This window comes from Pelophylax lessonae (genome assembly GCF_965119305.1).
Source record: "Pelophylax lessonae genome assembly, chromosome: 4".
In the NCBI taxonomy this organism is placed as follows: domain Eukaryota; kingdom Metazoa; phylum Chordata; class Amphibia; order Anura; family Ranidae; genus Pelophylax; species Pelophylax lessonae.
In genome coordinates, this window is record NC_138771.1 from 495809627 (window position 1) to 495821867 (window position 12241).

General features: G+C 47.4%; 1 protein-coding gene across 7 annotated transcripts in view; it reads right to left on the minus strand.

The window, feature by feature from the left end:
• CACNA1C (calcium voltage-gated channel subunit alpha1 C) overlaps positions 1 to 12241 on the minus strand; it is an 800624-nt gene that overhangs the window by 621722 nt on the left and 166661 nt on the right. For all 7 annotated transcript variants that reach the window (XM_082255705.1, XM_082255709.1, XM_082255707.1 and 4 more), the window contains exon 2: positions 936 to 1251. In XM_082255705.1, coding sequence (XP_082111831.1) covers positions 936 to 1251 — 316 coding nt within the window. The remainder of the gene's footprint in view (positions 1 to 935; positions 1252 to 12241) is intronic.

Below are 12241 nucleotides of genomic sequence, written 5' to 3' on the forward strand. Positions count from 1 at the left end.
CTACTCTCTACAAAAAGTTTTGTATAGTCATACTTTTTTTATTGGATTTTGGAAAGAGAGAGGGAGGGTTCCTATGGAAAGATTTCCATTCACCTCCTGTTCCATAGCCAAAACATGAAGTAATAGGAAATCCCTCTGAAGTGAGAGAATTCCTGGTTGTCACCAGAACTAGTGTCCCCACTGGAAGATTTCCCCTTTATTCCTGTTCTGAAGACATGCCAATATTTGGGATTTTCTTTCACTATCACTTATAAAGGTAACCATAACAAATAGAGAGAATAAATCTTCACAATAGTGGCATGGGCAGCAATAAAAAACTCACAGGGGTCCTAAACCCTCTACACTCTATCCAAAAAGTTTTGCCTTTAGTTCCTCCTAAGTGCCGGTTCACACATATGCGATGCGGGATCCCTGCTAATCCACTGCGGGTTCCTGCATCGCACTTGACACGCAGGCAGTTCACACTGCCATATGCGAATCGCTGGGGGTGTCAATACAAAGTTAACAACACCCCCAGATCAATTTGCATATCGCAGTACGAACTATCAATTAGGATATAGTTACATAGTTACTTTGTTAGTGAGGTTGAAAAAAGACATCAGTCTTGAATCGGATCGCATTGGTGTGAACACCCATGTTATCCGATTCTGGTGCGGACCAAAAAAAAGGGTCCTGTGCGACTTTGGTCTGAATGCGATGCAAATTCAGCCATACAATCTGTATGGCTTAATTTCCAACGAACAGACATCGCATGTGATTTGCAGAGCAGTGCGCTGCGAATCACATGCGATGTCTGACATTGCATATGTGTGAACCGGTACCAATAGTGTAATGTTTCTGGGTCCTTAGAAATGGTACCATGATTGATAACTTAAAATACACTGGTTTACTGTTTAATGAACAGGCTGACACTTGAAGGAACATACAAAGGATACTTCCACTCTACGATGCTGATGCAGGCTCTGCGGATGGGGTTTTTCAGGGTGAGGCAGAGTAGGGCCCGTGGGGGCCGTGTCGCCGTCGTGGTTCCTTGTTTTTTTTGTTTGCTGTACTGCTGCCTTTTCCTCTGCGTAGAACTGACGGTGGATATAGTGGCATTGGCAGCGCTGCCCATTAACTTGGCCTGGCGGGCGGCATCGATGGCAGCTTGCCAGGAGAGGGCAGCACCCGGGGTGGGGATATGCTCCGTGGCAAGGCCAGGGGTGGAGTTCATGGTGCCCAATGCCGGAAGAGGGTTTGTGTAGTTAGAGCCTGGAAAAGAGAACAGAAGACAAGAAGGTTACATCATGGATTATATTGTACAGTATTATTATTACTATATATTATTCATGTCAGTAGTAAATAACAGAATGTTACTTTGAAGTCCTTCTACTAAATGCTCATCGGCAGAGCAGGCTAGGCTGGACAAGGCTGATTCCACAAAAACACATATCTGAATTTCCCCCTCAAAAAAGAACCCTCTTTGCAAAGTCTTGATTCTTGAGCAAATAATGTGACAAGGTAAAGGATATGTATTGAGCAGAAAAAACGTCTGAATAACAGTTCTACATTCTTTTTCATTGCTTACCTAAAGTGTACTTAAATAAGATCCTCTAGACCGCATTCACATTGATCCGACTTGTCAGCCTGACAAGTCGCGGTCCGTCACACTCCTAGTACAGGAGCTGTTCTAATAGGAGCTAAACAAGTCGCTCCGACTTAGAAAAAGGTTCCTGTACTACTTTGGGGCGACCTGGAGGCGACTTGCATAGACATTAATTTTATGAAGTCTGTGTAAGTCGCGCCGAAGTCGCGCTGCGCGAGACTTCACGGGTCGCCCCCTAAGTCGGAGCGACCTAGTGTGAACCGAGCATTAAAGTTCTGTTTATATTTATTAATGTAAACAATAAACTCTATCCAATATCCAAAAAGTTTATTTTCGTATAGTAATATAAGAAAACCGGACTGGGGTTATTACACTTCAACACTCCATCCAAAACTTTAAAAAGCTGACCTTCAGCCTTTCCTTTAGGGTCCTTTCACACGAACCGCCTTCCGATGAGCTCCGTTATCTGCTCAGCAGGGATCGATCCGCCGATCCCCGCTGAGCAGGCAGGTGACAGCTCCCTCTCTGCTCTGTGTGCGGAGAGGGAGGTGTCAGAGCCCCGCTGCTCTCTATGGCGGAATCGGATGAGAGCGGACCGCCTGTCCGCTCTCATCCGTCCCATCCGATCCCCTGGACGGATGGAAAATAGGGTTTTCACGGACAGGATCAGATGCGGATGGCAGCGGGTGTCAGCGGACATGACTTCGCTGACATCCGCTGCTCCATAGGGATGCATGGAGGATCCGATCAGATCCGCCTAAAAAACTGACAGGCGGATCTGATCGGATTGTTCGTGTGAAAGAACCCTAAGTCTTGCACAATCTGTACTGAAATTGCTGACTCTGATTTCACTACACACTGTGAGCTTCTCTTGATGTGCTTTAATAGCTGAAGCACATAATATAGTGCCTACTTAATTTCCTGACTGGAGTACGTTCAGCATTATCTAGCGCTCTCCTCCCCACAAAAAATTCAGCCAAGCGCTCACTCCGAAGGGGAAGACTGGCGTGCTGCTCTCCTCAGGCAGGGAACCCCAACATGGGTTCATAAGAAAAAGAGAGAAAGGAGGCGCAAACACCTAGTGCATTACCCGTGGTCACTGTTTGTATAATTTTAATAAAATGACAAATGCGTACTCATAGACATGAAGATAATAAAATCGTGTTACAAGAATTCGTTATACGTGAACTGGAACATGTCCTTGAAGTCTGGACCGCTAACGCATTTCGGGAGTCAAGCCCCCTTCCTCAGAGCTGGTCTTGACAGTAGCAGATCCAAAATACTACTAAAAAGCTACTATATATATTTTGGATCTGCTACTGGCAAGACCAGCTCTGAGGAAGGGGGCTTGACTCCCGAAACCCGTGAGTGGTCCTGACTTCAAGGACATGTTCCAGTTCACGTATGGTGGATTCTTGTAACACGATTTTATTATCTTCATGTCTGTGAGTACGCATTGGCATTTTATTAAAACTATACAAACAGTGACCACGGGTAATGCACTAGGTGTTTGCGCCTCCTTTCTCTCTTTTTCTTATGTATTCCTCCCCAGTTTGAGTGTCCTTGGCACAGCCCATTCATTCATTGGATTGCATTTCCTTTAATCGCGGAGGCTCAGCATTACATGTGGATGTAACTTTCTGCAGTCTGTATGGAAATGAAGCCTACCCAGAATGGCCCACTCCTCCTCCCATAATGGAATTTTGTTATTTGCATAACTCCTCCCAAAAATAAGCCCACTGCTTGAATGAGGGCTGGGGGCTCCTGATAGGAAGCTATGTACAGCACTCTGCTTGTTCCTTTCCTTCCATCAGCCATGATCTGCCTGCATTGCATAAAGAATCAAAGAGGCCAAGTAAGGACATCACTGGGTCTAATATAGGGTATGGAATGAAAACAGAAAGGATATTAACACATTGATAATGAGAGTAAGGAGGAACCAGGGTAAGAAAAATAATGGGATTTTTGATTTACTGTAAAATCCATTTCTCTGATGTACATTTACTGGCACAGCTCCCGATAGTCATAACCATTGGGTTATACAGCCCCCTACAGGAGTAGGACACTAGGCAGAAAAATTCTGGCTACACCCATAGGCAGTCCCAGGGGGTATACTCCCTCTCTCTACTAAAGCCACTCAGTTTTGTTACAAGCAGTGTCAGGAGAATTTTAAATCCATAGAGGGGTGGGTGCTGTGTCCATCAATGAAAATCAGAAAAATTGATTTTACGGTAAGTCAAAAGTCCCATTTTCTCTTTCGTTCATTGACAGACACAGCTACATAGTTATACACAGTCATAACCATTGGGACATCCCAAAGCAGTGTTAAACATGAGGGATGAGGGGTGGGAACAACAAAAAAATTCCCAAAGCTAAACATTAGTCAACTGGGCAACAGGAGCTCAACCAACACACCCTCAAAGAGGATCAGGTCCTCTTAAACAGCAGACTGCAAAACTTTGCAGCCAAAAGAAGCATCCGCTGATGCCAACACAACCACTTTATAGAACTTAATGAAAGTGTGCATTGACAACCAGGTGGCCGCCTTGCAAGCTTGCATCACTGACGCCAGATGACGGAAAGCCCAGGAGGCACTAAGCGCCCTAGTAGAATGTGCCTTGACAGGAAAAGGAGGAACCTGATCGCTGATGGAATAGGCCTGAATCACCATCTGTCTGATTCATCTGGAAATGGTCGCAGAGGAAGCGGACAACCCTTTTCGAGGTCCATCCGTGAGCGCAAAGAGAGAGTCTGACTTCCTGAAAGACTCTGTAGCTTCCAGATACACCCTAATTGCCCGGACCACATCCAAGGCATGAAAGGCAATTTCTTTTGGATGTTTAGGCCTAGGACACAGGGAAGGCAACACAATGTCTTCATTCAAATGAAAATTAGAGACAACTTTTGGAAAGAACGATGGACAGGGGCGAAGAACCACCTTATGCTTGTGAATCACCAGGTAAGGTGAACGACAGGATAAGGCTGGCAGTACCAACACCCTGGCCCAGAGGTGGTAGCCACTAAAAAGGCTACCTTCTGGGACAGCGCAAGCAGAGGAATCTCCAGAATATTTTCAAAGGGAGGCTTCTGTAGAGCTGAAAGCACCAAATTAAGATCCCAAGGCGGCAACGGAGCCCGCACTGGAGGAACCAAATGTCAGACCCCCTGAAGAAAGGTACGCACCAGGGAGTATGTGGCTAAAGGTCATTGAAAGAAGACCGCCAAAGCCGACACCTGGCCCTTGATGGTACAGGCTGACATCCGTGAAATGGCTGGGAAACTCGCGAGGCATTTAACTCGAAGGCCGTGGTGACCACTGTCCAAAACAAGGGGAGGAAGGATTTTCCCAGCAAAAGCACCGGAGAACGAAGCCACCATATCAGGAACACCTTTGTGCCCTGACTTAGCTGGATCTGATTGTCCAGAAACTGCAGAGTCTTGTCTTGTTTGGTCAAAATTTCCCTTTGCAGGGACCTCGTATGGAACTGTGCAAATGGAAGCGCCTCAAAGGTAAACACCATCAGGCCAATCAACATGTGTGCTAGCACCCGGGCTAACACTTTTGTAAAGACCCGAGGAGCAGATGCGACATCAAAGGGTAACGCCACAAACTGATAATGCTCCTCTCCCACAGCAAAGCAAAGAAAATGCTGGTGACTGGCACATATTGGAATGTGAAGGTAGGCATCCTTGATATTGATAGAGGTGAGGAAATACTCCTGATGCAGGGATGCCACCACCGTTTGAATGGACTCCATTCTGAACTTTTGTACCCGCACAAAGCAGTCCAGGATTGGACGCACTTTGCCTTCCTTCCTGAGAACTGTGAACAGGTTTGAGTAAAAACCCTGAAAACGTTCCAAGGTCGGAACCAGGACAATCACCCCTTGAGGGAACAGGTCTTGTACTGCCCCCAAAAAGGCCCTGTAAGCACAAGTTGGAAGAAAAAAACCTTGCCAGGGGACAAGAGCGAAACTTGATCTTGTAGCCAGAGCGAACGACTTCGTGGACCCACTTGTCTTGCACCTGGGAAGTCCACGGGCATTGAAACCTGCGAAGACGTCCACCCACCACACGTGAGGGCGCACCTTCATGCAGAAGGAGCCTTGTCCAAAGTCCAATCTTTGCTTGCCAGACCAGGTTTGTTTGGATCCTCCAGAAGAGGCCCTGAAAGGCCCTGAAAGGCTTTGAGCCCTTGTCAGTCGACTCTGAGGGATGAAAAAACTTCCTATGAGCAGAGAAGGAAGGCCAACGTCTACGAAAAGGTTCCTTGCCCTTAGTAGCCTGCGGAAGAAAGTACTCTTCCCCCCTGTGAGACCTTTAATGATGTCATCCAGGGTAGCTCCAAACAGGTGATCACCTTGAAAAAGAACAGTCAAGGCCTTTTATGAAGTCTGATCCGCAGACCACCACTTGAGCCAAAAGACACGCCAAAGGACCACCGCCAAAACAGAGAGGCGAGCTCTCAGGGGAGCCGCATCCAAAAAGGCATCATAAATAAACTGCAGTCCCTGTACCAGCTGGTCCGCCAGCTTGGCAAAGGCTGGGGGAAGCTGTTCCCCCTCCAGGTCACGGAGCAGGAGCTTAGCCCACTCGGTCAGAGTTTGCGACACTAGGGCAATGGTGAATACCGGCCTCATTGCCGAACCAGCCAGAGTGTTCCGGTCAGCCAGATCCTTAAAGGCCAGGGACTCTTCAACCAATATCATAGTTGCCTTGTTTAACCTGGAAACTGGACGGTCCACCACCGATGGCACAGTCCACTTCTTAAGAAGGGACTCCTCATAGGGGTAACGCCTAGTAAAGTGCTTAGGGACCCGCAGGGACACTTTGGTCGCCCCCTACTCTTTAATGACAATTCTGTCAAAATAGGCAGGGAATGGAAATACCTTTGCCGCTTTGGATGGATTGTGAGTGCCAAAGGGCACCTGCGTCCCCCATCTTCAGGGTCTCATGCACAGATACAATCAGTGCATCCACATGTGCCTTTTTGTGCGCCGTCACAGACGTGGAGGAATCATCCGCACTATCAGAGGATTTCAGGCTCCTGATTGCAGATCCCACAGGGTGACCCATGTCCGCGGTGGCCGAATCAGATTCAGAATGTAATGAGACAGAGGAAGGCGGGGGGCGCTTTTTGCTAGCCCGTTGCTCGCATCCCACCTCCACCCGGGACACAAGAGACTCTGTCAGGGCAGATGGTTGGGACCCAGAGGCCCCCAAGCCTCAGAGAGGGGATAAGGTGGAGAAACATGCTCCAAAGACTCCATGTGTCACCAGGAGGACCCCACAAACACTGCCAAGGGACAGCCCCCACCGCGCTGGCAGCACCACGCAGAGGGAGAGGACACCATCAGACTCACCACCCACAGAAACAGGCACCATGCTGCCACCTGGGGAATTTGCACTATCGCCTGTGCGGCGATCAGGAAATAAAATGATCCAGGAGTCAGCACCAGGGGATCAGGAGGGGCTCCCACCGTCAAAATCGTTGCCCACAGGGCTCCACTGTCATGGCCGCCTCTATTACCAATTGTAAACCACAACAAAATACCCACTGGACTGCACAAAAATGTGTGCCGTGTATAGAAACACACAGGCTACAACAAAATGGCAGCCCTGCACAGCACCACAAGGCTTACAGGGACCGAGGCCTCAAGGACATATCCTGGCAGGACGGGGGTCCCTGGCAGGAGCCCCCACCAGGTACAACCCCTCTCCGCACAGTCCGGTCGCCGGTGGCGCACCCCCCCCGGCCCCAAACGCCAGTTAGCACCCTGCCCCTATTCCAGAAAAGTGGCCAGACTGCGCAAACAGCCCCAGCGTGGAGGGGGGGGGCGGATGAGGGACATGGCAGGGGGGATGGCTGCGGGAAGGAGGGGAACCCAAGGGTCCGACCATCCTGAGGAGGGGCCCATGTCCACCCCAAACCCTCCAGGGGGAGAGGGGGGACAGCTACTCACCATTCCAGGAACCCGGTGGGCACCGCTCCAGACAGAACCCCTCTCCATCGAAATGGGGGGCTGACAGCCAGAAGGAACGCTGCGACACTGTGAGATAGCTATAATGAGATCAAATGGACAATCTAAGCATATCTAAAATTTAGACTGTATAGTAATATGGCAATGATAGGTAGGATCTCATTGCTTGCCTTGAGCAGAATCGACTGTCAAAGACAGGTCAGCTGGTGTTCAGGGGCTGAGAGTGTCGGGCATTGTTTTCTGCTGTTGTTCTGTAACTGAGCTGATGAAACGCACGCTCTAATTATGGAGGCGATAGTAAAAACATGTTTACAAGAATATAATGATAGTAACTGACAGCACATCAAGGACAAGTTTAATACGAGGACAGACAAGCACCCCTGGGATAATGTCATTTTAACACGGCGTTCCAATCGCTGTCAGGTTTTTCCAATCCAAAACTATATTTCTTTTTAATTTTTAAAAACAGTCCCAAAAAAATAACAGACAGCTCAGAATTCTCACGGATGCATCACCATGACAACATTGAGCTGGCTGTGATGACAGTCAAGAAGGGTTTATAGCAGTGTACTTACTGGTGATGTTTAAGTTATAATATTATGAAATAATACATAATTATAATGAGGAACAGGAGCAATGATAGGCATGTCGGTCACTATTAAGCGAGTGGCGTGATATGAAGGTGGGCACACACTAGCTGGGAGGCTTAAGTTTTAAAGAGGTTGTAAACCTTGAGGAAAAAAAAAAAAACCTGTAAGACAAAGGCATAATGAGCTAGTATGCATCGCATACTAGCTCTTTATGAAATACCTTATAACGAAGCTCTTCCAGCAGCGCCCGCACACCACTGAGACGGCTGACATCTTCCCCGGTGTTTCTTCCGGGTTCGTGGGCACCAGTGCTGAGAGTGGCCAGAGCCGCAATGACGTAATTTCCGCGCATGCATGCGGGAGCTGCCATTTGCGGCACAGGCTCTGAAGGTCTGGCACGGTAAGCCGGACCATCAGAGCGCATGCGCCGATGACTCCTTCGGGTGCATGCACTCTAAATGTCTCCTAAACTGTGCAAGTTTAGAGGATATTCACAGTACCTACAGGTAAGCCTTATTATAGGCTTTCCTGTAGATACAAGTGAAAACAAAGACTTTACTTCCATTTTAAAGTAGAACTGAAAGCAAAACTTTTTTTTTTCATTTATATATATGTATAGAGTAAGAGAGGGTTATAACCCCTGTCAGATTTTTCTTCTTTTTTTTTTTGCCAACTGTGTCCTATTGCAGAGATTTCCCCTCTTTTTCTGTTCTGGTGACCATTCAAAATGTGCGACTTACTTTTACTTTAGGTCACTAGAACAAGTACAGAGGGTGAATCTATCTAAACAAGGACACAGACAACAATAAAACAGGTTCTAATCCCTTTTCACATCTAAAACTAAAATTTTTTTTCCTTCAGTTATACTTTAAATCACATGTCACGTCAGCATTATTAAGTGCATCATTATGTTAAGTGAAACAGGCAAACACACAAACTCTGGTTTATCAAGTGGATTATGGGTATTTCATATCATCCAGGAATAGCACAGTAGTAATATATAAATACAGTATCTCAAAAGTGAGTATACCCTTCACATTTTTGTAAATATTTTATTATTTCTTTTCATGTGACAACACTGAAGAAATTACATTTTGCTACAATGTAAAGTAGTGAGTGTACAGCTTGTATAACAGTGTAAATTTGCTGTCCCCTTAAAATAACTCAACACAGCCATTAATGTCTAAATCGCTGGCAACAAAAGTGAGTACACCCCTAAGTAAAAATGTCCAAATTGGGCCCAATTAGCCATATTCCCTCCTCTGTGTCATGTGACTCGTTAGTGTTACAAGGTCTCAGGTGTGAATGGGGAGCAGTTGTCGTATATTTGGTGTTATTTTTCTTACTCTCTTACTGGTCACTGGAAGTTCATCATGGTACCTCATGGTAAAGAACTCACTGAGGATCTGAAAAAAAAGAATGAATTCTTGCTCTACATAAAGATGGCCTAGGCTATAAGAAGATTGCCAAGACCCTGAAACTGAGCTGCAGTGGCCAAGACCATACAGTGGTTTAACAGGACAGGTTCCACTCAGAATAGGCCTCGCCATGGTGGACCAAAGTACTTAAGTGCACGTGCTCAGCGTCATATCCAGAGGCTGTCTTTGGTAAATAGACGTATGAGTGCTGGCAACATTGCTGCAGAGGTTAAAGGGGTGGGGGGTCAGCCTGTCAGTGCTCAGACCATACGCCGCACACTGCGTAAAATTGGTCTGCATTACTATCGTCCCAGAAGGAAACCTCTTCTAAAGATGATGCACAAAAAGCCCACAACAGTTTGCTGAAGACAAGCCTGTGGTCTGATGAGACCAAGATAAGCTTATTTGGTTCAGATGGTGTCAAGTGTGTGTGGCAGCAACCAGATGAGGAGAAAAAGACAAGTGTGTCTTGCCTACAGTCAAGCATGGTGGTGGGAGTGTAATGGAGCTGCATGAGTGCTGCCGGCACTGGGGATCTACAGTTCTTTGAGGGAACCATGAATGCCAACATGTACTATGACATACTGAAGCTGAGCATGATCCCCTCCCTTCGGAGACTGGGCTGCCGGGCAGTATTCCAACATGAAAACGACTCCAAACACACCTCCAAGACGACCACTGCCTAGCTAAAGAAGCTGAGGGTAAAGGTGATGGACTGGCCAAGCATGTCCCCAGACCTAAACCCTATTGAGCATCTGTGGGGCATCCTTAAACCGAAGGTGGAGGAGAGCAAGGTCTCTTGCATCCACCAACTCCGTAATATCATCATGGAGGAGTGGAAGAGGACTCCAGTGGCAACCTGTGAAGCTCTGGTGAACTCCATGCCCAAGAGGGTTAAGGCAGTGCTGGAAAATAATGGTGGCCACACAAAATATTGACACTTTGAGCCCAATTTGGACATCTTCTTTTAGGGGTGTACTCACTGTTGTTGCCAGCGGTTTAGACATTAATGGCTGTGTGTTGAGTTATTTTGAGGGGACAGCAAATTTACACTGTTATACAAGCTGTACACTCACTACTTTGCATTGCAGCAAAGTGTAATTTCTTCAGTGTTGTCACACGAAAAGATATAATAAAATATTTACAAAAATGTGAGGGTTTACTCACTTTTGTGAGATACTGTGTATATATATATATATATATATACACACACAGTATATTTTATTTACTGTATATTGTACATCTATAGATAGATTTGGGTGTCCCCCTTAGGAGACACCTGGACAAATAGAGAGGGTAACTCTCCCCAGGGCCGTTCGAAGACCTTTGGAGGGGCAGGTGCCCAAAGTTTAAATGGGGCACATGGAACACGGCTTTAAATAGGGCTGTGCTCAAAATATCAATACAGCAATGTATCGTGAAGCATTCCTTCCTGATACGTGAATTGATACGGAGGATTCGTTCTTGATAGGGCAGAAAATTGCTGTGATGCAGCTTCGAAAAAGAAACAGAACAGAAAAGACTATTTTAAAGCGGAGTTCCACCCAAAAGTGGAACTTCCGCTTTAGGGAGTCCTGACCCCCCGACATGCCACATTTGGCATGTCATTTTTTGGGGGGGGGAGCGGGTACCTAGTTTTGACAGGTACCCGCTCCCACTTCCGCTCGGAGCGCCGCGGCAGTGATGCCGGCGCCGAGGGAGAGGATCGAGGCTTCCGGCGGCCGCATCGCTGGACCGTTGGACAGGTGAGTAAATGGCTGGAACTCCGCTTTAAGTTTAAAAGTTAAAAAATATTTTGTGTCTTAAGATGTGCCAACCTGAAGACTCTTTCTTTTCTGTTATACATAATAATAAAGAAGGTACTGGTGGTGGGTACTGCTGGCTGATACTGCTGGTAGGTACTGCTGGCGGGTACTGCTGGTGGGTACTGCTGGCTGGTACTGCTGGAGTGTACTGCTGGCTGGTACTGCTGGCAGGTACTGCTGGTTGGTACTGCTGGTGGTTACTAATGGCTGGTACTGCTGGTGGGAAATGCTGGCTCCTCTGAGACACATCCTGGACGGAGTATGGGGAGCAGCAGTGGAGGAAGAATACAGAGCCAATGCTTCCTGTATCTCTCCTCTCACAGGCAGAGTGCATTTGATATCAATCCGCCTGTGACAGGACGGAGCCGGAACTATACAGGAAGTATCGGCTCCGTTCTGACCCAGGGATACGCTGACAGCTGACAGCCGGGACATTGCACGGCACTTGCGGGTGTCAGGGTGCCGCAGCCCAAATGCAGGAGACTCCTGCATCTCGCGGGAGACTTGGGGTGTCTGCCTTGACAAAAGAGCACTTTGGGCATCAAGGGGCAAAGCGGCAGGTGCTCAAACACCCTCCCCCCCCCCCCCTCTGCACATGCCTGGGTGACACAGACAGCAACAAAAACCTGACATAGATTCTAACCTCCTTCCACCCTCTGTCCAAAACTAAACTTTGACTTTAGATATACCCTAGAGCAGATCTCTGGGTAATATTTGCTCCCCTGCAGTGGGGCTGTGTCCACACTGCATGGATTAACTGCTCCCTAGGGGATCGGAGAGAGGGAATATACTTACCTAATCCTCTGATCCCTGCTGCTTCTGCCTCCCCCTCTGTGGTCTGGCAGTCTTGTGCGGTCACTGT